Source organism: Pygoscelis adeliae, unplaced genomic scaffold (assembly GCF_000699105.1).
Source record: "Pygoscelis adeliae isolate BGI_AS28 unplaced genomic scaffold, ASM69910v1 Scaffold181, whole genome shotgun sequence".
Lineage (NCBI taxonomy): Eukaryota > Metazoa > Chordata > Aves > Sphenisciformes > Spheniscidae > Pygoscelis > Pygoscelis adeliae.
This window is the reverse complement of record NW_008824360.1, coordinates 2995450-3021126: the sequence shown is the minus strand read 5'-3', so window position 1 is coordinate 3021126 and position 25677 is coordinate 2995450. Positions and strand designations below refer to the sequence as shown.

The window sequence follows — 25677 nt, the reverse complement described above, 5'->3', positions numbered from 1 at the left end:
GCAAGCGTGGTATTCAAAAGCACCCTTCAGCCCGTGGTCCACTCAGGCGGTAACAATTACTCTGACACAACACAACTCTCAGCTGTTAATTAAACAGCAAGTCTCTCAAGAAGACATACGAAAAAAAACCCGGTTGTAGTGAACAATTGGAAGATTGCTCACAGCTCCAGCCGCCCTTCCCAGGACCCCAGGAGGACTGGCTGAAGTTAGCACCGAGGCACCTCTCAACATGTAAAGGTGGGATGTGGGTAGAAGGGGCCGGCACAGGGGCAGAGCCCTGCCGTGGCTGCCTGCACCCAGCAGCAACCTGGCACTGCTGTGTGGCAAAGAAAAGCCTTGGCCCTGCAGAGCAAGGGAGGGAAACTCGCCCCGCAGAGGCACGGGAGCTTCTTAGGAGGGGGCTCCTGGCCAGCCCATTTCCAAGCTGCCCCCTAGATGGCCCTTGCTGTTATCTTGTGGATAAATATACGCTGAAAGAATGGAACAGAGCAACAGAATAAAAATATATTTTGAAATGACTTAGAATAATCGCAGCTGTATTTATGCACCTTATCCACTGGAAAGGTTCATTGACTTTTTCCTGTACACACACATGTAGAAATAAAAATATATACTCTAGCCACATTTTTATTTCTCCTTTCCTTTGCAGCATTCAGCCACTCCAAGGGTAATGAACGTTTCATGTCTTTCAAGCATTGCTTTGTCATGCTATAAGCATTCATTTCATGCTTTGAATATTTCCTGTCATAGTCGCCTTGGATGAATTTTTTGTGGGACTGCTTTGCTTGTGAAGGTTAATGGTTAGCAGCAGTGAAAACTGAAGTCCTCTGTCAATCCTCAAGTCTCAAACACTGCAGGTCACTGATGAGAAAGGCTCTCCACTCGGCCTCAGCAGAGGCTGCAGAACCGACTCTGATTGACGACCACATATCTCGCCCGATTCACAGTCAACACCCTTCGCTGTTGCCATCACAGGATCCCCTCAAGAGAGTGCCAGCTACTGATAAGCAGGCTAAATCCTGAGCCTAGCAAAGGACCCGCTAAATCCTGGAAACAGTGTAACTGTGCCTCACAATCTGGACCACAAAATCATTTGACTTTGAGTATGAATCTCAATGAAAATATGGTAATATAGGGAAAAATGGTGTTTTCTTTCCTAATTATTCAGACGCTTCTTCATGACAGTCATGAAACTGGCTGGGAAATACAGCTGGATGTTGCAAAGTTTCAGTTCTAGACTATTATGATTAAAATACTGTATTTCTAGTTCTTGTTGGAATCTATCTGTAATGAAATAAGATGAAAAAAATGCAAGACTAAATCACACGTAAGTTAAATTTATAACCAGACATATCTGCTTTTGTTTCCTTGGGAAATGCTGGCTCTCAGAACTGCCTACATGCACTCTCTCTCAGGGGGTGATGAAACACAGGTTGGACCTCATCAGATCTTCGTCAGCTGATGGGTCCTGTTAGAGTCAACAGCCGATTCTGTCCAACCCACAGGAAGGCAGAGGAGACCAGCCCCGCCAGGGTTTCCCTGCTCGGACATAGCTTTCAAACCTGGACAAAGTTCCCCATTGCTGTTCCCGGTAGACAACGTGATCTGTAAGGGTGCAAATCCGTTCAGAATTTGGTCCTGGCAAGTTACAAAGGTGCAAACAAGCTGACATCACCGGGAGCTTTGACTTCAGCACCAGCTATGAGATTCCTTATTGAAAATGCTAAGGGCTTTTTTTTTAAAGCTTTTTCTGAAGCAAAGTTAATTTTAGATTAGTCCCTCAGGCTGTGATAACTCCTCAGTGTTGCTCTGTAAACAAGAGAGGAGAGTCTTCTTGCATTTATAAGATTCTGATGCAAATGATCCCATGAACAAGAACGCTAATAAAAGCTGCCATTACTGTATTGCCCTGTTTGCAACTGTAACTGATAGAAAACTTTCTCTCCAAGGCTTGGTTATCTGCTGCAAATGAGGTGTTTTGGGAATGTTAGTCATCTGAGATGATGTACTTTCTAACAGTACCAGTTTCAGCATTGTGTGTTCAGAGGACACACTCCTCAGGTGGGAATTAAGGGGCCTATCCAAGGACAGCTGACCCTCCAGACACCTCAAGTCCTGCTGCACTTGCAGCACCTCCTTGGTGAGTAAGTGTAAAGCTGGTTGGCATCAAGTTCAGTCACAGCTGAGAGAGCCCGCTAGGCAGCTGGACTCCACCTGAAGTAGAGGAGATGGGAGGTTAGGTATGGCCTGAGAAGAAGGGATAGCCTCAGAAGGCAGTATGTTTTTACTAGTTAAAAATTTGGCTGTCGAGGAATTGGAGGTCTCTCAGCTACCATTTAACTGACAGTGTAGTTGAGTGGTGGGGACAACCACAAAGAACAGTTATGTTTTCTGCCCATCTCAGCTTGAGAGGAGGGTTTGAACAGTGAACTCTGCATCCAAGAAGGGTGCCTAACCCTCGAGCCAGTCAGGCACCACTTCCACTGGCTGAAGCTATCCCACTGTATGAAACAAGAATGCCAGGTTTTGGGACCAGAAAGAAAGCACACAAAAAGGGGCTGGACTCTGCAGCCAGTTAGTTAAAGCAGAGAGGTCTTTCCACAAGCTGCTTTTGCATTTTACCAGATCGCACATAATCCCCTCCTTCCTTGCAGCCAAAGCTGTATTATGCCTGCCATGACCACCCTTGCCTAGAGAAGAAGAAAAGGAAACTTTTCTTCGCGTATGTTCCCACTATTGCCTTCTCTTTCCCCCACAGCTTGAGGACCAGAATTTCTTCCTTTATGTTTTTAGGCATGGAAAAGTAAGCATATACTTAAACATTTTTTTAAGGTTTAATACTCAAGTCCAGCCCTACTTAAGCAAAGAATTCACAGATGATATTTACAAGTCCAGTGTAATTACTGCAGGGTTGAAAAACGAGTTCTGTGAGTTACGGTACATCATTGTTTTTTTTTCTTTTTTTTTTTTAATGTTACAAAGAACAATGTGCCTTTCATTTCCTGCAGTGCTGTTAAGGTACTTGCAGCTCAAAGCAGCAAGAATACATTAAAACTAAAAAGCATTTGGTTTGGGCATTAAACATTTTTATTTTTTAGATAAATGCCTCTCCCTCTAAAGAAATTGTTTGAGCAATGAATTTGGCACACATTTGTAATCAGCTGTAATAATGAGTGCTGTCTTGCTCACTTGAAATGGGAGAATTTACCAACTTCTTTAAAAAGAATTTGCTAATCCACAATTAAAGTGGTGTGCTACCAACTTTGAGTTATCAAATCACAATACTACATGCTCGAGAGACATCAGTTGTCTGTAGAAAATGACAGAGCATTCTTCTGCTTTACACAGTATACTTCGTGTGTACCTTTACGCTGCAGTTATTAATTCGCCAGTACTACCACATCAAACACAAACATCGCCTGGTGGATGTCTGACATCCATTTACTGACAGCAGTAACACAGCGCTGTACCACAATTATTAATGAGTTTGTGCTACACCCTCCTTGCCTTTCTCCAGAGTTAAACTCCTGCTGGAGCAGAGCAGGATTTGACTTTTAATATTCTGTGAATCTCTGAAAGCTAGAATAACAAATATCCCCACTTTGCAGACAAAGAGACTGAAAAGTTTTCCTACAAAAGTTTAAAATAATCCTACTTACAAAAAGAAAATCTATCTGATAGCCGTTTCCATGACTGAAAGAGAGAATAAAAGCCCTAGAGAGAGTCCACAGCAGTGCTGAGCTGGGAATTCAGTTGTTCCTGATCCCCAGGCATGCAGTCACTTCACTACATCAGACTAGCCATTTTGTCATCCTCAGTTCACTGAAAACTAGTTTGTTTATAAAATACAACACCAAACCAGTGCATTTAACAAGCTTTTAAAATCAATAACCTTTTTTTTTTTGATTGGGTGAATTGCAAAATCACTTTGCGGTGCCAACTGAAATGAAGCCTTTACATACCATTAGGCAACTACAAAAGTGGGGAATTTTCCACACTGGTGTTCCACCCAGCTGGTCAGAAAAAAAACTCATTTGAGCAAAATATCAGGACATTGGAACATGCTCCTGCCTTTCAAATGAAGTTGCTGGCCTCTTTCATAATCCCTCCTGCAAATTTCCTCACCCACATAACAAACAGACAAATTCTGGGTTTTCTTCCTCTCCCCGAGAAGCTCCTTCCCATGCTAATGGACCTGAGAGACAGCAGCACCGTGCACATCATTCGGTTATGTGTTAGCTTTACCCCCGGTTCCAGGACAAGACATCCGGACCTTGGACCATGCATGCACGAATGAGCCCTGTCTTGCCTGCATGTTTGCTTTTCATGACCATCATGCTGGATCTCTCTCTCTAGAAAAAAATAAATGCTTAATATTTCTGTAAATTTTTGCAGTAGTGATCGGGTAAGTGACTGCCTGAAAACTATTCTGGCTTAACAAAGGCTGAAGAAAGGCTAGAGTGTGTTAAAGCCACCACCGAGAGCAGAAGATGTCACCATCTTCTCTGTGATGATTCTGCTCCAGAAAATGCAACTGTAAAGCCCACTAGAAAAAAGGAGTGGCTCTAAAAAAGAAAAGCTTTTTTTCCCATGAACTTCACTTTAATGAAGGTTAGCCATACAGGCTTTCCAAAAGAACACATACAATTTAAAATGATAAATTAAAATCTGTAGTAGGAGGCCTTCTTTTTCAGGGCTGTATAGTTGACCCTTTTGAACCTACATTACTCAAGGTATGCAAAATATATGTGTATAATAAATAGCTCTAGAATTTATGGAGTGGAACAGAAAGGATATTAACAGGCAAGTAGAGAGGCTGTATAACCCTCACAAGGCCTTTAAGGATTTATTTTTTTAAAATGAAGGAATGCATGCATGTAAAAGGTAGTACTTAATCGATATACTTCTTTGTGCCTTCCAGAAACACATACAAAATGATTCCAGATCTGCCCTCAATCTGGTCATTCTGCTGTTAGTGTCAGTGGGAATAAGATTATTCACAATACTATTTTTCTTTGATTTAAAAAAAAAAAATCCTCACTGTGTGGGCTCATTCCCACTCTCAGTAAAATCAATTATGAGACTCCCATTGACTCCTGAGGGATTTGGATCAGGCCCTGTGGAAGTGGGTCTACAGCAAGTGTAGAACAACGCAGTTAATATGATTTATTGTGTCCGTTTCTGTGCGTGCGGTTTTTCATTTTCTAAAGCCTGCAGTTTTGCTTTCATCCTCACGTTCAGTAGATAAGAGCTGCAGATCTGTGTTGATCTACACACTGGGTACACTGCAAGCTGGGGCTGTGTGTGCTGAGAATGAGCTCAGCGTCTGCCCAGGGGGAGCAACCCCTTTAGGGCTAACAGACTGCGTTAGATGCATTTGTAAAGAAAATCTCCCACACAGGCACTGCAAAAGGTGCGTAATCAGTTAGGAGGCTTCTGCTGTGGTGGGGAAAAATACCCTTTAGTAAAACTGAGAAAAAGCAAAATCCTTTTCCTGTTTATTAAAAAAAAAGTACCTTTTGCAGGTCACCAGTAAAGTTCTAAGAATTCACTAAAAGCTTGTTTTACAAGGAAGACTCAGGCTCCAAATCAGAGATATTTCATTTCACTAGGCTCTTACACATTTTACATTATTAAACACTGACATTGCTGCTTTTCGGGGCGTTGTTGAGTAACAGGCTTCCTTAAGACTAAGAAACTGCAGGGTAAGAATTATGGTTTAATAGCTGTGAAAGAATATTATCTAAACACGAAATAATAACATGCTTGGTGCCTAATACATTCTAAATTAAAATATGATTTAATAAACATAGGCAACATATTCACCACAAAAAAAATAGCAGAATTGGCAGAACAAAAATCACAGTTTAGTCAGTTCTTCTCTTAACCTCTCAATCCTTTGGCTACAAATTAGAATTTCTGTGAACAGGATTGATAAGGGAAATTAGGCACTGTCTTTCAGAAAAAACAGAAATGTTTTAAGATGGTATGTTTAGAGATGAGCAGCACAAAATCTATCAAAATATGAAACCTTTCATATTTCAATGGGAGGAAAATACAGGAACCCTAAAAGCCAAAATCTTACCAGCCCAATGAGCCCCATGTTCTATGTCTTATGATATATGCTGGTATTTTAAAGTTTTTATGCACCTAAACCTCTTCTTCTTCCTTTAATTCTATCTGCCGTTTAAACCCTGATCCAAATGCAGTCCGGATGCGAATGCAGCCCTTCAACCTCACTCCCACTTGCAGCTTGTTCGGTTGCTAATAAAGTCCCCAAAACACACACTGAACACTTATACAGTTGCAGGGATTTGAGGCGAAAGCAGTTAGTTGCTCTGTGAAAGGGCAATCACAGTTGTATTATTACAGATACAATATTTCTACATAAGGTGGATTTACATATCCCAAAATGGTGACAGGTTTTAGAGACAAAAACCCTTCACACATATTCTTTTCCGTGTATCCCCAGTAGACCCCAGTACAGTGGATCCCCCATCTACATTTAGGTCTTATGAAAAAAATCTGGTTATGGATAAAAAAAATCAAGAAAAACTATTAATAATAATCACTTTCACTTTGGGAGACATTATTTCTAAGTCCTAAATATAAGTAGTAAAACAAAAATCAGTTGCCGATGGGCCAACAAAAATTGTTGAGGTCTACCTTACTTAAACATAAAAAGGAAGAGAAGCTGTTCCCTTACACACATACTTATCTTTTCACATACAGTCCCTATAGAAATTTACTATTATTGAATGATTTTTTTTCGGGCTGCTTTACAAAGCAAGCCATTGGTTCAGTAGAAGCTATTGCTTCTACTTTAAAACGGTCCCAGTTCAAAGAATATTAGTGTTCCCAAAAGTCACAGTCCTGCTGCTACTTCCAAATAAGCTCAAGCCGCTGCCACCTGAAACAATGGTATCGCGAACATACAAAGAAGGAGCAACAGGCTCTAGTTGAGCCTCGCTGCCCTGCTTACCCGTAGTATCTACAACCTTTAAAGCGCACTGATAAAAAAATACAGACAACGCCGGTAGCACCTGTATCAGCCCTGCAGTGGGTACCTGCCTGAGCAGCTGGTATGCTTATAGGTGCACAGTCCTGCCCTGAAACTGCAATGTTTGGGAGCGTTGCTGCTCAGTTTTGTTTAGCAGAATTTGCAGTAGAGAATGGGTCTGCAGAAACATATTTCAAAGCAACCATTTTGTTTCGCGGGACTCTCTGAGATCCTGCACTCTAAAATGATGGCTGGCCACATACCGAAAGTTAGGTACTTCAGTGTGTCATGTGAGAGCATCAATAAACAAAATGAAGTTAAAAGCACATAGATAAAAATGAAAGCGGTGAAGCACACACCCCTAGGGGGTCATGACTCACGGCCCAGGGATTGAAAGCCTTTGCTACGGAGGAATAAGGATAAGGGTTGCATACAGCAGGCTCTTTAATGGCATCTCCCTAATTAAAACTATTTTTAAAGGGAAAAAATTACTCACTCCAGGACTGGAGAAACAAATGCTACCTTAGATGAGTGAAACAGGAGCACTTTAACTATGAGGAAAGTACACAACCTATCTGTAGCTATCCCATGTCAATTATTCTGATTAATCTTTTTATATTAGACATAGGAAAAAAATCTTTATAAATATGGGCTGTTTTAATATCCCAAAGCAGGAGCAGCAGGTAAGAACTTACCATTTTCTGGCTGGTCCTTAATATCAGCTTCACTTGGCTGGCTGGGACTTTCAGATTGACTTGAATCTGAAAAACATAAAATACAGCCAAAAATTACAGGGTCTGCTGTGGAAAATAGATCAGAGGCGCCAGACTTCCTCAAAAGGCTGAGAGTACAAACTAAGGACAGGAGTGTTGCACTAGGACATGATAATGCAAAAGTCCCGTGCCTAGGTAATATTTTTGCTATAAAAAAAAAGGGGAATCTTGTTTACGGCACTACACAGAGTGCTTGGTGTGTGTGTTAGCATAAATTAAGCTTTGAGAATCCTTCTTTTTAGAGAAGGCATATTTAAACTACTCTCCTACATGTTTTTTATAATGCCGCCTCTAAGTTGTATACAAACCAGAGCCTTAATCCAACACATAGTAAAGTCTCAAAACATATTTTCAAGCAGGCATATAAAGCAACACTACAAAGTCATGGAGATTGTTGTCTACACATTTCTGGAACAAAATCTGCAAAACTGATAGAAGAGCTGATTTTTGTCATACTTTTGCAGTGGTTACAGTACTAGAAAATCACTGAAATGTACGGCGTTGTCCCTGATTTGCAGTGGTATAAATGAGGCCAGATACTGGATGAACTGCTTTAGAACTTGTGCAAATAATGGGTCCTACAAACTCCCAGCTAACGCTCTCCAACGAACACAATTTATTTGCTTAAAATAATAAAATGACCTATAAAAGGATATGTGTAAATATGAGTGTTTTGCATTTTTTACTCATTATTAACTCTACTTTATGTGAAGATGATTGCTCTTTGGTTCAAAAATTATTCCTAGTAGAAGCTTTAGTCAAATAGTATTTTCCTTCTTAATTATTTCTATCACTATGAATTGGGAAAAAGGTCCCTTTACCTGTGTGGAAAAATATTTTACAAAAAATCCCTCAAATTACTGTTTTCACAATTAATACAAATAGAAAAAGATTTCTTTTTTTTTTTCCCCTCAGAAATTGTTCTGTAATTTATTGATCCCATTAAAAAAGTTTTTGCTGTGAAACAAAACTTAGGAAATGAAACCACTTGCTACTGCATCAAAAACACCCCCAATCGTGGCAAACCTATTTTCTGACTTCACCTTGACTTTGCAGAGTTTAGAATTAGCTGTCTGAAATTTGACCACATTTCAGTGAGAAGTCAATGCAAGATCAAAAGGTCATGACACTTAACTGTGATTAAATTGAAAATCTTACTTCTATTGCAACAGAGTGATAACACCACCCCTTCTTTTTCTTTGAGGTATTAATAGCGCTGGAAGAAGCAGTACTACTAGTGACCTTGGGTCAAGCAATGCTAATTTATTGCTTTAAAAAGGTTCCTTGCTTTTAAGCAAATGAAGATTTTAATTACCGCAGAGCACTATAAAGAAAATGCCTATTTTAAATATTCAAATTTTTTTTACCTGCTGACTTTATGCATTAGGTATCATTCAGTAGCTCAGAGGACAATCTTGTATAAATTAAAAACTACAAGTAAAAAAAGTGCTCACAAAACAAATTTTGATAAATTTCAGAATATAAACATTCAGGATATTTAGCAAAGAAAGCTTCAGTCCTGATACTTCTATTTAAAATCAATGAAATTCTCCTAAAAAGTGATCTGTTTCCTAGTGTGTCCAGAATCCATTTCCTCTCTCTTGTATTTATTATTTTTAATAATTTCGCCAGTGAAGCTCAGTGAAAAAAATTATTCTCACTTCTGCAATTTTGTTTTAAATATTGACTTTCTGAGTTATCTTTAACTGAAGCTGAAATCAGTGACAGCAGATAGACTACCGGGTAGTATGCACAGTGCTGTTATATTCTGGACACTAGATTTTGGCAAGAAGTTTGATGTTTCCGATACCGCAAAGGTAGAAACAAAGGTAAAATATTAGGAATGTAAAATATTTAGTTCAAAGTCAACATTCAACGGATTTCATTTTACAGGGCAGGCATTAGGCTTTTGCTTATTTTTTAGGTTTTTCTTTTCCTCCAGCAAGCCATGGTTCAACCAGCGTTTGGGCTTTATGTTTAAAGTAGGGTCAGAATTCCACAAAAATTTATATATTTGAAAAAGTTACTGCAGAAATATGGGACTCAAAGCATGTTTTCCTTTCAAATTTTTAAACAATCCAGCGAAGCAGCGAGAGGGACGAGGGCTCTGTGGCAGCCGCGGGAGCTGGGCTCGGTGCTGGTGCTCTCAGCCCCCAGCCTGGCACCCTCATTCCCCAGCACAGCCCTGCAGCCGGTGGGCAGCACACAGAGCGGGAGCTGCTCCTGGATTTTGAGAAACAAAGTACTTTTGTTTGTGTTGAGTGCTGTTTTTCCAACACCAAAGCTAGTGGCACAAGAGAGACACTACTGGCCGTAGGACATTTATTTGCATACTGAATCTTAACTTTCTTCTTTTATTACTCTGGCTACTGCGATAACATTTTTCCCAATTCTGTTTTCCTGTAACCCACCCCTTCTGCTGAAATTCAATATTAATTTCTAAAAAAGACAACAAAGACTTTAAGTGCTATTCTTCGTGGAGAGGCATGGAGCAATAAAATGCAGGACGATGTAGAATTAAAACCAATCTATACTGCAGTAGAGATCACAGGAGGCTACCGAAAACATGTACCGGGCAAGCGTATGCTCAGCATTGTTATGCAAGGTGGCATCTTGTGGAAACCCCAGATAAGAAGACCGAGTTAAGGCACTTAGCCAAAATGTTTATATGCAGAATTTTGCTTCCCTGATTTTATTCAGATGCTGCAGATGATCCGGTACATATAAATGTGCCGCCACATGGTTAAGGGATTGGCAAAATCAGAGCCGTTGTATTTTACAGTCTTGCCTAGGACGACAGAGTCTTGCTCAGCCTCCACCACTCGCTCTCTGCTTTTTCAGCAGTTGGCAGTAACTCCTGTCGGGGCTTTTTTGTTGTTTTGCACATGGAAACTTTAAAATTCCAGTTTTCTGAATGTTTAGTGTTTTGTGGACTTGGCTACAATGGGAGGGGGAATGGCTGTCCTGCTGAGTCAGTTAGCCAAACAGGTGACCGGAGGAATAAATTAATTTTTGCCCATACATAATTGATATAAATGGAAGATCGTTTTCATAACCATTTGCATTAAATCAATAAAATCACTTACTATAGAGCAGTTTAACAATTCATTTGATTTTCTCTTTTCTATATATTTGATAGCCACTCTGCAAAACAGTATACACTTTATGCCTATATTCTTTAGCAACAACACTGCCAGTTAAATTCTACCACCTGCAATAATTAGAGCCATTGGAAAACATACAAAACAAAATATACAGTAGATGCGAGCCCCTCTTGAATCCATGGCCCCCTGCGGCAACGAGTTTCATTGGTGCCTTAAGCTAAGGCTGGTAGGAAGCCAAAGAATCTGTATATTACAATAAAGTGCATGTTATTAAGGGGAGGATTTAAATGATTTCAGATGGAGTTGGAAATATAGTGAGGAACCATAAGATTGCCGATTTAAAAAAAAAAAAAATCACCAAGGAATCTAGTTTTATATTTAAGGAAGCTTAATCTTGAATAGCACAATGGGTTTTATTTGGGGGCTTTTTTAGTTAAAGAAAAGTTAGTGGTTGGATTTTTTAACCCTGAACTAGCCGGAGTTAGCGTGAGTATGTATACTGAAGTCAAGGTTACTGGACAAGAGAAGCTCAAGGGGATCTGGTATCAACTGTAATCATGGGGAAACAGGATAAAAAGCATGCCGAAGCTATTTTACTCTCTACTTCCAAGAATCAACTATGATTAAGGGATAAAGAAAAAAAAAACCCAACAAAACAGGCTAGTTTTTCCGAAGTAGCATTTCCTACTATGTCTCTACTCTCTGTTCCTCTTTGGATCTGTTTCTTAAGCATATGCTACCCCAGCGCGACCGAGGTGGTTACACCTGAGACCCAAGTCTGCCTGATCTCAAACCGTAAGCAGGCAGGGACCTTCAGCTCCAGGACGGAAGCTCTGGAATTTTCAATACGCAGCTCTCCTTTTCAGCTGCAGCAGGAGCGCAGCTCCAGCCGGGCTGCACGACGGCTGCGTGGAAGCAGGGCTCGCAGTGCTGGAAGGGAGCGCTCCATTGTTTGGAAAGAATAAAACCTTCCCAGGAAAGTCTGGCCGGTGGACAGGACCAATGTCAACAGACTGACAATGTTGTTCTTTTTTGTAGACTGTGACACAGGCGGTGAAGAGTTGTTACACTCCTCCACCAAAAAAGCCCACTTTGAGTGTCATGGCACTTCCCAGTGCTAAACCTATTCATGGCTACCTGACTTTGGAGAAACGGAACACTTTCTTGGGCACTCGCACTTTCTCGACACGCCGTGTTTTCCAGGGCGTGCTGAATCCAGCCTGGGGTGGCAGTGACCTACAGGGACCGGCCTTATTGTCTGCTGGTCTGCGCAAACGGAATTAACGGGTGTCAAGATTATTTTTTAACTATGTAGAGCCAGCCCCCACCAGCAACTGAGCACTCACTAGCAGCCAGCGTGCTAATTCAGGTGCAGATGCATCTATCCTCTAAACAGTAAAGGTGATCCCCACATAGTGGAGAAAAAAAATTACCGGCAATGCCAGATGAGCAAGGCTGCGCTGCCACTGCCCATGCTGAGCCTGCTCTGCAGCTAAATAAAGCGGGCTCCCTCTCCTCCGCTGCCAGCCCAGCACCTCGCAGAAGCACCGCAGAAGTGCACAAGTTAAATTTTCCATTCATATCATGTTTTAAGGGGGGGAAATATTGTATAATAAACTGACATATTTTATTCAAGTTTCAGAGTCCTATTTGTAATAAAAAATTTATATGGCTGGGTTGTGTTCATGCAATAAATTTTTCATCTATAATTTTGGGCATGGATTCTACCGAAGATTTATATACGTTAAAAAAAAAATCTAAATCATGCTCCTTTATATACAGTCTTGCGTGGTGAGCTTAAGGGATTTACAAACAGAAGCCAGCAGCAGGACTGAGGCTTTTTTACTCTCACTTGCCCTTCATTATACATTATAATATAAACACATAGGGATTGCTCCATATATGCTACAATTACTATTTACAGCTATTTTGGTGGCTACTACTATTTCTTTTAAGGAAGGCCTGGTTCTCCATTTAACTCCAGCGATCGCTTTCAAGTCAACTTTTATAGGGAGTTCAAAGTGCTTCATTATCATACACCTCACCGTCACACATGTACATATCCGTACCAGATTTCCAGTTTTATTTTATATCCCCCTGTACAGTACGCCCCATCCCCGCAGCTCACGAATAAGGTTCTGCAGTGATAAAATCCCTGCGGTGCCAGCCTGTTTTTTTTAATAAGGCGAGGACTCTTAATTCCTGTACACTGGGAAAGAGATTATCTTTGATAATGGAAATGTAAATCAAAGCTTGCTGTTGTTTATTCCAGACAGACATTTGTGTGTTAAGTCTGTTTATCAGGCAACACTTTGTCTAAGCCAGGAAGTAGTCAGCCTTTGTAACAAGATGTATGCAAATGATTTTCCCATGAGCCCTTGCCGCAAAACTTTTGTGGCAAAAACCCTCCTTGTTACTTCACCAGTAAGACGCTACTAAGCTACCCTGTAAGTAGACTAGCAACAAAACAGCTAGCTAGACTATGCTGATGAGTTTGAATGAGACCAAAACATGTGCCCACAGTCTGTTGCTCGGTATTGTAAGCAGACTTTGTGTATTACATCTGTTTATCAGGCAACACTCTGTCTGCTGGGGCAGCTTTGTAGCAAGGTAGATGCAAACAAAGATCTCCACAACTCCCCCGCTAACTTTTTTTGGATGCAGAAATTCCTGATTACTTTCCTCCTCATAGGAAATAAGAACGTGAAACTTCACTGTGAGGCTGCAAGACCCTAAAGCTGTATCAAAACGGTTTTATTTTAAATCAACTTTCTTTGTTCTCACAAGCCCATAAATGATTTACTGCTATCGTGTGATAGCCTAGAATGTGGGGAATCTGTGTATTCCCATATTTGTTCCTTGATTTTACAAACAAGTATTTGATTCACTTCTAAATGTTTGTTTTTAAAACAGTTTACAGCCTTTGATTCCTGCTTACTGATTCATTTCTGGAACATTTTCTATTTATTCCTTTGCAGTAGCAAACGTTAATTTTGACTTAATTCAAATTGTCATCAAAGGCTTCCTTAAGAAATCCCACAGCACAGATTTTATTTGTTATAATAAAATATTCTTAAAGTAAACATCATGCAACTGTGTTTTTTTTAATTCCAAGAGATACAAAAATCCGTTACCCAAAGGATTCAAATTGGTTCAGCCCTTTTTCCTAGACAAAATAAACACTTTAGGACTTTACTTGTTTGTATTCTCCTCAGTGGTGCTGTATGCATCACCAGCTAAAAACAAAGAAACTTTTAGCTGCTCAGACAAAATGCAGAAGCTCCCCAAACAACGAAGCGGGGGGGGTGGGGAAGCATTCAGAAAGTCTGACAGTCCATTCAATATAGGGATGATGGCCATAATGCATCCAGGGTCCCCTTGCTAATTAAATATGCATTGGCACAGTTTTGATCGATGCAAGCCATGGATCAGATGACACACCTGCAAAATCTTGAGCCCAGAGCTCCCAGGAAAAGGAAAATACAGGCTGTCTCCTTATCTTTGTTTTCAAAGGCTCTCAATTTCTGTGCTTAGATATCTAATTTAATTCTCTCACCCCTCAGCAAACTGGATTAGGAAAGTCAATACTGCCATTGTGCATCGACAGGAACACACAGCTTTCCTTTTATTCAATTTAGCCATGACCTTTAGACAAAGATAATGACAACTGTCTAAAAGTAAGGTAAGGCCTTAAGTAAGACCCTGCAGCAGGGCCCCTCTCGCTTTCTGCAGCTCCTCCGCCTGGGAAGAGCCCACCAGACATGGAGCAAATTAAAAAATAAATTTTCTCCCCAGACTGCAACAACTAGCTTGGTGGAGCGGCACCCTTGGCCGCGAAGGGCTCTGTCCCACCCCGAGGAGCTGAGACACCTCACTGCTGGCGCGGGATGGCGGCCGGACCCTCGCGAGCCATTTGCCAAGAGGTGGCAACGTCTCCGGAGGAAGCACGCGTGCCAACAGCAAGTGCCGAGCACTTGCACGAAGAGGGACTGCGCTGTCCTATTTTTTCTGTGGCTGTTAGGGAAACAGTGAAACAGAAGGGTCAGGCAAGTGTCAGCGGTAGCACTAATTTCTAATTTCTGGCTCCAGTACTTGGGAGGAATTGTAATCCTAGAGCTAAGTGCATGGCACAGAGAGCTGCACACAACCGCGCTTCGCTGCGGCAGAAGGAGGAACCGGCACGCGGATTTTCCTGGAGCTGAGCTGAAGCCAATGGAAATGACATTACTTTCCAATAGGTCTCGCATCAATATTTTTACCAGCCTTCCTACATTAGATAGCATCTTTCTAATACATCCGTAAGGAAAGGACAGAGAACATGCCCTAAGCTAACGAACAGCTATCAGACAGTAATCCACTTTGGTACCTACAGATACGGGTCGTACCTGAATCAGTGATTTAGGGGTATAAAAATTCATATTCATTGAGCAGTCCAGCTCCACAAAATGTTAGCTACCATGCTGCATAATGTTTAATTCTGCAGTATTTTTTTAGCTGCATTTAAAAATATACTTGGCATTTCTAGCTGTGGACCAATATTTTTCTCATGTCTTTTTATACAGATTTGGAGGGAAAGATATTTGTAATGGAAAAAAATATGTGCAAAGTTGGATTGCTAAGTTTCTGTAATCTTGGGAAATAAAAAAAAAGCAGCCTATGTAAGAGCTACAAGAAACCATATGGATCAACAAGAGCTGCCCTCATATCCCTGGGAAATATAAATTAACCTACATTTCATCATCATAAACCCCAAAATAAAAAATCTAATTAGAGTCTCTACCCTCAGATTCACTTCTAGAAAATTTGCTTATCCCCCTCACAAAATGATTTACAGTACTTACATCCATTTCTTCAGAGTGATTTAAATTTATTGAATCATTTCAATTTTTAGAGAGCTTCCATTTGGATCTGTATGGGTTTCTAGACATATGCAGTGCTCAGTTATTTAAAATTAATTGCAGTACAATAATTTTAAATTGCTTCACACTATACGAATCTCAAGTGCTTTGAAATATTTGAACCATTCTATTTAGAAGCCATCAAACTTCTGAGCACATGCATCAAAGAGTTGTTTTAAAAGCTGAAGGGCCGTACTGATGATCCCAAAGTGCAGGTAAGCACGGCTCTGGGCATGCTCGGTGCACACGGATCTGAATTTATAGAACAATTCAACAAATTTTGCCCGAATGTCAATCTTTAATTAACAAAAACGGATTCTGTAATAATTTCAAACCACTAAAAAATTTCTAAAACTAGAAAAGCACTGTTATAAAATAATGGCATACATTAAAACTATTATTACTTCTAATGTATATTTATAGAACATCCTTTTATCCTGGAAATTAAAACATCTTATTAACATTAAACTAAGCTTTACAATACCTCTGTGAGAAAGGTGAGCATAACTATGCTCACTTTACACAGGGATGAAGGAGGCACATAGAGGTTAAGTGATTTACCTTCAAAGGCACAGTTACTAAAAGGAGTAAAAAGCACGGAGCTGAGCTCTCAAGCCGCTGCTCTAGATAATAAAGTATCATTCCCACCAATACAGCCATTACAACAGCAACGGCACTGACCGCTTAGGAACCCTTGAACTACATTATATAGAAAATTACTTGTTAGAGTGGATCCAAAGTCACCTAGAAGGGATATTTCCAGTCACTCTCAGCTACTGTTTCACTTGCTTTTTTTTTTTTATTAGGTATTTTGAAAAACAAGAAATCATTTCTGCATTTCTCTCCAGAGTATTTCTAACTCAATTTAACAATAACAACAACAGTATTCACGGTGACTAAATAGCTGGTTTTGCAATGCCTGACTTCATGTATAAAGGCAAGTGAAGATGAAACTGTGATGAGCAGATCTGGTAGCTTTGGTCAAAGTCTCCAGGTCTGCTTCTATGCAATTTTACACTGGTGAGTAAACCAACCAGCAAAGCAGGATTATGTCCACCATATGGTGAGACTCCATTGGCGGTAGTACAGTCACCCAATTAATCTCTATCCCCCACCATCCCCTTGTTATTTATTCATTGTGACAAACTCATCCTTATGGGACCCAAGGCAGGGAGCTGCGTATTCCCAGGCTACTCTCATCAGTGCCCATCCTCATTCTTTATCCATGCTGCCCAAGCAGTAGCTGGCGGTCTGGTACTGCTCCTTTGGCCAAGACGCACGGTGCTACAAGGTCACGACCAAGGAGGCTCTCTAGATTTTCCGTAGCAGACAGGAATAAAGAATTGTTCAAACCTGCCCTCCATCAAAAAGCCAAGTAAAACCCACTCCCTGACAATGAGCACTGCCTTCTTAAACTGCTTTCCAAAACTCGCCTTTTTAACATCACGGGAATAACCTAGCTGTTTCTGGAGACCATCAGAGTGTTTATATATTTCAGTCTGTGCCTCTTGCTAAGTTCTCTCTGCAGCCAGAGCCATTCAAGACTTCATCAGCCAGCAAAACCAAAGAAAAACCCTCACCAAACCAACAAACGGGGCAAACCCCCTGATCTCCTCCTCCTTTTTCAACCTCTCCCGCTTCTCTTTCTCCTAAAGGACAGGTTTAAATTTTTCCTATGATTAACCAAAAATTCACACAGAAATCTATACATCAAACAGAATAAAGAATACTTAAAAAGAACTAATATCTCGAAGAATGGGCCCATTTTCCCTATTAAGGATTATTCTATTTCACACAGGGAAAACCAATGTTGATAATAAAAATACATGTGATTATCTAAGGAATAAACAAAAGGTGAACTAATATTCCATGGAGGTTTTGTCAATACCAGATTAATTACAAGTTACAGATGGGGCAAACTGAACCAAGTTTAGGTACTATTTTTTTATTATGCATCTACACTAGCAGCCCCGTTTTCACAACTCCCTTTCATTTTGATGTATCTGACACCTTTCCTCTTGGCTCCCATTTCAGCCCGTTAAGTACATATTTGGTTGTAGTGGCCAATTTTTTTTTTAATTTTTTTTTCCTGGCAGAACGTCTTTTCCTTGTTCTGTGCACTCTGAGGAGTTCAACGTGGCATGTGAAAAATTTCCATTTCAGGTTTTCTTAAGCTTTATGCAAAATTAAACTGCTGGCAAAAATACATGGATATATAAAATTATACAGCAGAAAAAGCCGCTCAATAGTTCCCTTTCCTCCATCCCTACCTTCCTCTCTCTTGCCTTTTTTTCTGAAAACAATTGCAGAAATACTGCCATCAGTCCAAAGCCTTTCTTGAACTGAAAAGTCAGACGATTTTGCCCACAAAGAATTGCCACTGATCGCCACTCCGTGGATATGTTTCTACTCTCACAGTATTGTAGACTGTGAAGAAGAACAGAGAATTACCATAAAAATCAGGACGTGTTTTGTTGCATCAGTATCATGTTGGCATCAACAACATAGACTCGGGCAGAAAAAAAAGCAGCCTTTTGGTAGGCAGCCTACTTGTTCTGTGTTTCTGCTGTGTTTGTAAGACACACAAGTGGAAGATAAAGTTAAAACTCAGAGAGAAGTAACATCCTGCAGGCTCCGTACAGAGCCACCACGCTGAGTTACAGCAAAATCTAAGGTACAATGGCCATAAATAATGGAGAAATGGAACTGTATCTACAGCTTAAAGGACAGTGGATCATTACAAATATATGAAAGAGTTGGGCATACATATATAAGGTAGGATTCCCTTCCCCCACACTCACACATTGAAAAAGATTAACCTTAATGTGTTGACTCTGAAAATACAACCTAAAATCCATTTTCATTTGGTCCCAGTGCTGCAAAACTAAATTTTGAGGAAGAAAATTAAAACCAGAAAAGTCCAGAGCTCTCAAAACCCGTAACTACACTGTGTAGACAAAATTTTAATCAAACTTTTAAAGCCATGGTTATGATCTGATGAACAGACAGCTTGACTTGATTACATTTTTAAGTTTCAGTTTCTATTTCTGTTTTAAGATGAAAAAGATCATAGAGTGTCAGAAATTTGAATACTGAATAGCAAAAGCTCTTGCAGGTTTAGAAAGCATATAGAAAAGCTGGCAAAAGAAAACGCTATTCCATTGCCACCATCTGCTTTCTGGCATATTGAAGAAACTTTACTAACAGCAACATTTTCTTGCATTAGAATATCTGCTAATTAGTTTTGTTGTAATTTTTTTTTTAAAATTACCTTTTACACAGAAGGCAAATAGCCAGTTTTTTTGGCTAGCTACACCTTACACCACGTCTGATAACATTTTCACATTAAGTTCAGTTTACCTCACATTTTTTCTATCAAAATCCTATCTTTAGCGTAGTCAAAGCCTGCAAAAACTTTGCCTTGCTGAGACTAAAGAAAAAAACATCAAACATACGAAGTGTTAAAAATCGCTGAATAACTCAAAGGAAAAAAGATAATTTTGAAGGCGTTTTGGCTGAAATCTATTTTCCTTTGAATTGCATGAGTGTTTTAAAATGTTAAAAACACTACAGAGTGACTAATGAATGTAAAAGAATGATAAAGAGTATGGGTCCAGTTATCAGTGATGTGCCTAAAACAAAATAATTTTGGACAGTCTGCCATGCAAATATTGACTAAAATGTCATAAATAATGTCTGCAACAAAGGGAATCCTGCAAAGGAATATTCTGTTGTACTTAATGCATTGTAGAGTGTGCCTTTCAGCAAGCAGTACGTTACAGAGCCTGAAAACTTCAGTTGGACAAAAAAAGCTAAAATTTCCCGGATAAAAATATTACTAATGTTGGGTTTTTTTCAGAAACAGACCTTCCAAAAAGTTAAAGGTACAGCATTACATTTGGGAAATGGTTCACTTAGAAGTTGACTTTTCAAAAGAAATAAGAGTTGTCCAAAAATTAAAAATAGACCAAATGTAACCACCTCATTGACTTATGACTATTTCCTCTGCCAATTTTAACAGTATTTTCACCCATTTAATTGCTGGCAGGGCAGAGGCTGTTTGCAGGTCTTTATCATACTGTACAAAATAAAATGCAAAGATATTAAGTCTACCACTGCCTTGGGCCAGAGTTGAGAGATGGCAAAGATTCTGTTCAAGCACTTCGTAGGACCTAATTCTGCCTCAGTTGCAGAATCTGACTGCACTCCGCATGTAGGGTTAGAAATAAAGATGCAATCCTGCAAGAATGATCGCAATGCATAGTTTTATATCAGGCAAAGTAGGCAGGAAGGGCTTAGAAACTACTTTCAAAATCTCAGCATTTTAGTAATTTTATAACTTTTTTAATTGCGTTAAAATATGAAGTCAAAATTAGGAACAACATGGGAAGTGGCATTAACAACTCCAGATTACTTGCATCTACACTGACATACTGTGCTATGTGTAATCACAAACAACCCAGTCACTTTTTCTGAAACTCTACTAGAAAAATTAAACAATCAAGGCTACACTGAAACCTTCTGCATGTGTTTTCAGAAATTTAATTTCTGAGAAAAATTTCATAGCCACAGAGATGACAAATAACAAAGATATTTTACATTTCTAAAGCATCTTTCATCCAAGATCAAAGAACTTCATCAACATTAATTCTCAAAATACTCCTTTGAAATAGAAGTACTATTAAACCTATTTTATCTTTATCTAATGATCTATTTTCTTTATAAAATGCTAGTTACTGTAGTATCTCTCTAGGCGGAGCATGAGTCTATAAGTTAAGTAACTTGACCAGAAATACTTACTAGATCAGTGGCAGAACTGACAATGATCATGTTCAGGAGTCAAGAATCCTAAACCCTTCCTTCTTCCTAGGCTAATTAAAAACATATTTATGCAAACCGACTTAAAGAGGACAAAAAAAAACCCTCTACCATCATGGGATTGAGGTGCCACCAAAGTAAGTGAAGTATCTGGAATCAGAAGGCACATAAAACAGCTGGTAGGAAGTGTTGTCATAGTGTAGGATAGATGGACAGACAGATCAATGTGTGTGTGAGGGTAACATTATATATGAAGAGAACGAGCATGCATTTGCTATTCTCAAAATCTTTTGGAACAAAATAAGTCAAACTTTCCTAACAAAGATAAAAGTCTCCCCACTGAAACACGCACAGCCCAGGGAGAAAGGGAAATGCCGGCAGACAGAAGTGCTGCCTGCTGTCCCACGGAGGCTGTCGCTGCGGAGGGCTGACGCCCAAGCTCAGAAAGAGCAGGGGTTTACTGGCTGCACCACGGGTCACCCACAAAAAGACTGGTGGGGTATGGGGCAGGGTCTGAGGCCAAAGAATTTGTTTAACACTAAACTTACGATTATTTAAAAATAAATTACAGGCTGTGTTACAAACCATATAATTCAGTCTTTGGGCCAAGCTTATTCTTGACATTACCCAACTGGAATTACACTGGGGATAAATTTAGCGCAGTATTTTCGTAAGTGTCCTTTTCTTATCATTCCTGCAATCAAGTTGTATGTCTCTATAAATGATATTCTCATGTCTGCTTTGTAACATGGATGAAATGTTACAGACTATGTTCTGCCGCATCAGAAAACAACGTACGCTCTGTGAATGTGCGCGGTACCTACTTTTGATAAAAGCAACCCTCATTTTGAGAGGTGTGTTTTATAATCCTTTGTGGTTTTGCAGCAGAGGAACTGTTGGACAATGAAGAAAAACATTTCAGCTCCCCTGAAAGTTTGACTGTTCCTTTTCAAACAATACAACACAAGATTTGGGACATACTGCTGACACAGCAACATCAGTGCCTCAAAGAAACTGTGGGAAATGTCAAATTTATGGTCCTATGGGTGATTGGTGGAAGGTTTTTTCCCCCCCTTCAGCAAGCCTCTGTCAAAAACAGAGCCTCTAGAAAGTTTTTGGCTACGTCCCAGCAAAGCAGAAGGAAGCTGTATCCCACACTTCCCTTGGGACTTAATGAAATATACAGCCTCTGGGCTTCTTTCAATTTGGTCTTTCAGATTGCTAAACCAGTGAAAGAAGGATCCTAGCTGTCACAAACGTCACATGTTTGGGGTCACCTGCTGCTCGGGGGTTCTCATGCCAGTTGTTGACATAATAAGCACCCCTTACACTTTAATTACAATTCACAGTGTGCAAACTCTGCAATCTGCTTTAAGGCAGACAGTCTTTTAAATCAACACTAAATTCTACTACTGTTCGAGCAGAAATGGGAGGAAAAAGATGTCCAGCTGACTGAATAATTGTATTCAAATATTTGTGATCCTGAAGAAAAGTAAGCACTATCCAGTGAAAAGAGCAACTGTATTGCCTGTAACACTTCAGAAAGTGTAGTTAAAACTAGACTTGCTTCTCACAGTCACGCAGACGACGCACGTGAGACGTTTTCATTTGATGAGCTCCTACCATCAGCAGCTCTTTCCGAAGCTCCTGCAAATGCAAACCTGAGCACCCAGCTGTGTTCGTCCCTGAGTGCGAAACAGGCTGGACACAATGACGGACACAGGGATCATCTATGGGAGGGAAATTCTCAAGCCCTCTTAGTATGAATTTCAACAGGATTTGTGCAATGAAAACCTAAACGGGAAGATGTGTTTGTTTTATTCTGGAATGCCTTATTTAGTCCGGTACAAGAAACTTTGGGTCTACTTAAAAATACTTACTATTTTGAGAAAAAGATGAGAGTCCTTCAGTTTCCTTGACCACTACCTCTTTTTTAGCTGTTACTCTTACTCCCAATAAAAACGTATCAAGACCACCAAACTTCAATAAATTATACCATCTGGAGAGGAATAAAAGACTCCTCTCCTTATATGTTAGAGAAAATCCATTTTAGCATTCATGCATCTAAAAATGCCTCCAGTCAATTATATTCTTTACAATGCCTTGGTTTAATCCATCTTTTCCCACGGAAAGAAAAAGAGCACGAGAGTGGACGCGCGCTCTGGGAGTACTTCTAGAAGAATTTCTACGTTCTCTCGGTTAGAAACATTGTTAACTTGTGGGCCGAGGGTTATGGATCACACTGTCCACACAGGAAAGTATTCCAGCTTCCCGGTGGCAGCACAACCTCCAGCAGCTGCGCTCCACACGCATTCACCCTACGCGCTCTCAGAGAAACAAAGGAGAAGTCAATAGCGCGATACGAGGGCCTATTCCTATTTAAATCAACAGGAGTGACTTTGACCATAGGAGAAGGCTGCTGTTGTCCAACTGACTTCTTAGAAAAAACCCCGATGGGTTTTCACCATATTCAATAGGCAAATGCTGGCAAGCCGCTCTTTTCCCCTCGGCTGAAAGGGACACAATCTCCTCCTGCCCCCTTTCCTGCCGCCTCTCTCCCTCCTCACTCACTGTATCAGCGACCTCAGATAAACTTGAAACGTTTTGAAATTATCATCAGACTATGAAGCACTTCAATGAAAATCTATAAAACAAATTTATAGTGTGCATTCATATGTATTATATATACACTTAGAACAGGATTTATCATTTAGCTGACCTTTGATTCATTGATATTTTTAGATCCAAAAAAGTGTGTTGACTGTACTTCAACCCAGTCCCCTTACAATGTACCAACTCCTTGATATTTTGCTACAGGAAAGATAATTGCAATGAATTTTTATATTTCAGCACATGGGAAGATAAGATTAGACAGTAGGGACATAAAAGCAAACTGCACCACATAAAAGATAAGTTTCTGAAAGTTACAATTTACACCAAATGTTACAGATGAAAATGTTCAAAGCTATTTATAGGGCCTCGTGCTGGTCCCATTATAAACCATGGGAAGACTGCAAAGAACCAGCACTACCTTTTATTTAATCAGTTCTTCCCATAACCTGTAAACCCCTTGCAACACAGAAATTTTTAATTATATTAAGACTATTACTAATTCCCATTACCACCCAGGTGCCTCAGTAACCTGGTCCCAAGGCGGTATGTGCTGCGCAGACCTCACCATCCAAGAGGATTGTTCCTACTCTAATGGGATTATGTGCAATCTGGGCAACTCATTCCAAAAGGTAAATAAGCATTTGACTTCCCCCTGCCTCCTCTTTATGCCCCTATTTGCCTCTGTCCACTGAGTGTCTTACCATATTTTTTAATGAGATATGTTTCTTCTTTCTTCCCTACCATGAAGTTGCCACCAATAGCAGTTTGTCCAGTGCAAGAAATGAGGAATAACAGCAAGAAAGATACATTTACTTGTATACAAGGTATAAAAAATTAAAGCTAAAAAGCTATTAAAAGTAGGGAAATAGAGAGCCACAGAAAGTGCCATATGATTCATCTACATGCAGCAGACAACAGACACAGCCATTGCCCACTAAAGGGCACAGGTGCAACAGCAGAGAAATAACCCAGTGCAAAGCAAAGTTTCTACCATGGCAGCTAATAAACAACACCCTCTGGAAAGCTGTCCTGACAGCAGCCAGCACACAGCACCCGCCCCGTCCGGCTGAGCCCTTGGACTGCTGCTCTGTGCCACAAAAACAAAGAGTGTCACCGGTATAAGGCAAGGCTCCTACAAACATGTTCAGAAGTGATTTTTCAATCACAGCTTAACCATATTTTCTATTTTCTTTCTCAGACTGAACCTTCTCGAAGGATTATTTCTATGAATAGTCTCAAATTTCAGCCACTTCTGATGAAGCCCTTTGCAAAAAAAGTGTTGCTAGAAACGTCTGACAAGGGAAAAGTGATTTTTTCCCTACTATACAATTACTAAAAACATACGGTGGAAGAGATTCCGTGCAAACCTGGAGTGTGGTCTATTTTCCACAAAGATGAGGGAGGAAAAGTTGCAGCCCCAACCATGGGATTGGGAAAAGAATGGAAACTGTTTTGAAAACTTAACTCCAGCAGCCAATGCAGTAAAGAGTAAGCTCCATACACAAAATTACATGTAGACTGAATCAACCCTGCTCTCAGTATTTGTGGGTGTGAGCTGTATACAGAGTGTTTGGTGAAGCCCAATTCATGTTCAAAAGAAAATTAAACCAAAGAATAAGTTATTAAAAGGAGCCTTTGAAGCAAAAAGCAATGATGTGTGAAAGACAGAACCAGAAGAGTTTATTTAAACACACAGCACAGAAAACAGGGAAAACAGAAATTAGGAAATTAGAAGAACAGTCATGAAGGCACCCAGCAGCCTTTTCCTGGTACTAGAAGTTCTTATATCTATGAATATTTTATCCAGATTCAACTATCTTTTTCAAGTCCTTCCTATCAAAATTCCAGACATTTTCTTCAATAAAATCAGAAAAGTGATTCAAAATGTATTGGTAGAAGATATAAAATGAGCTGTGTGTGGATATTACAAAGGATCTGGGAACCTTGCAACCTTTAGATCTGCTTATTTAACTATTTAGGAGCACAATTTAAAATTTGCATATGACTGGTTTGATGCCAAACCATAAGAATAAAGCTGGAATGTCTCTCTCCTCCTATGAATTTCAAACTCAGGTTTTTTTAACTTACTCTTCAAATGTGAACTGCGTTCCCTTCCTAAAATTACTATGTAGCCCATGATCTACTTAGAAAAGTATATGTAAGACTTTAAAATAGTCTGCTTTTTTGTTCCCTTAAACTTCCCATCAAAAGTAAATCATTTTGTGAACATGCTCAGAAATCAGATATTTCATGCTGGTTCCAAAAGAGGAATTTCTCCATTTAGGAAACTCAAGTCTAAAAATAAATGTCTAAAACTGAAAAAAGTCAGTTATAAAACCCAATTCCTCATTGCCCTGCAGTGCCCAACAACACTCAATGACTAGAAGAATCTGGCACATCCTCTTACAACAGTTCTCTCATCCTAAGAAGTTGCGAAAATAATCTCTGTGATAAAATCAGTCCATGCAAGT

General features: G+C 39.8%; 1 protein-coding gene across 5 annotated transcripts in view; it reads right to left on the bottom strand.

The window, feature by feature from the left end:
• Window positions 1-25677, bottom strand: part of NFIA (nuclear factor I/A) — a 246694-nt gene that overhangs the window by 108078 nt on the left and 112939 nt on the right. For all 5 annotated transcript variants that reach the window (XM_009319810.1, XM_009319812.1, XM_009319811.1 and 2 more), the window contains exon 2: window positions 7696-7761. In XM_009319810.1, the coding sequence (XP_009318085.1) occupies window positions 7696-7761 (66 nt within the window). The remainder of the gene's footprint in view (window positions 1-7695; window positions 7762-25677) is intronic.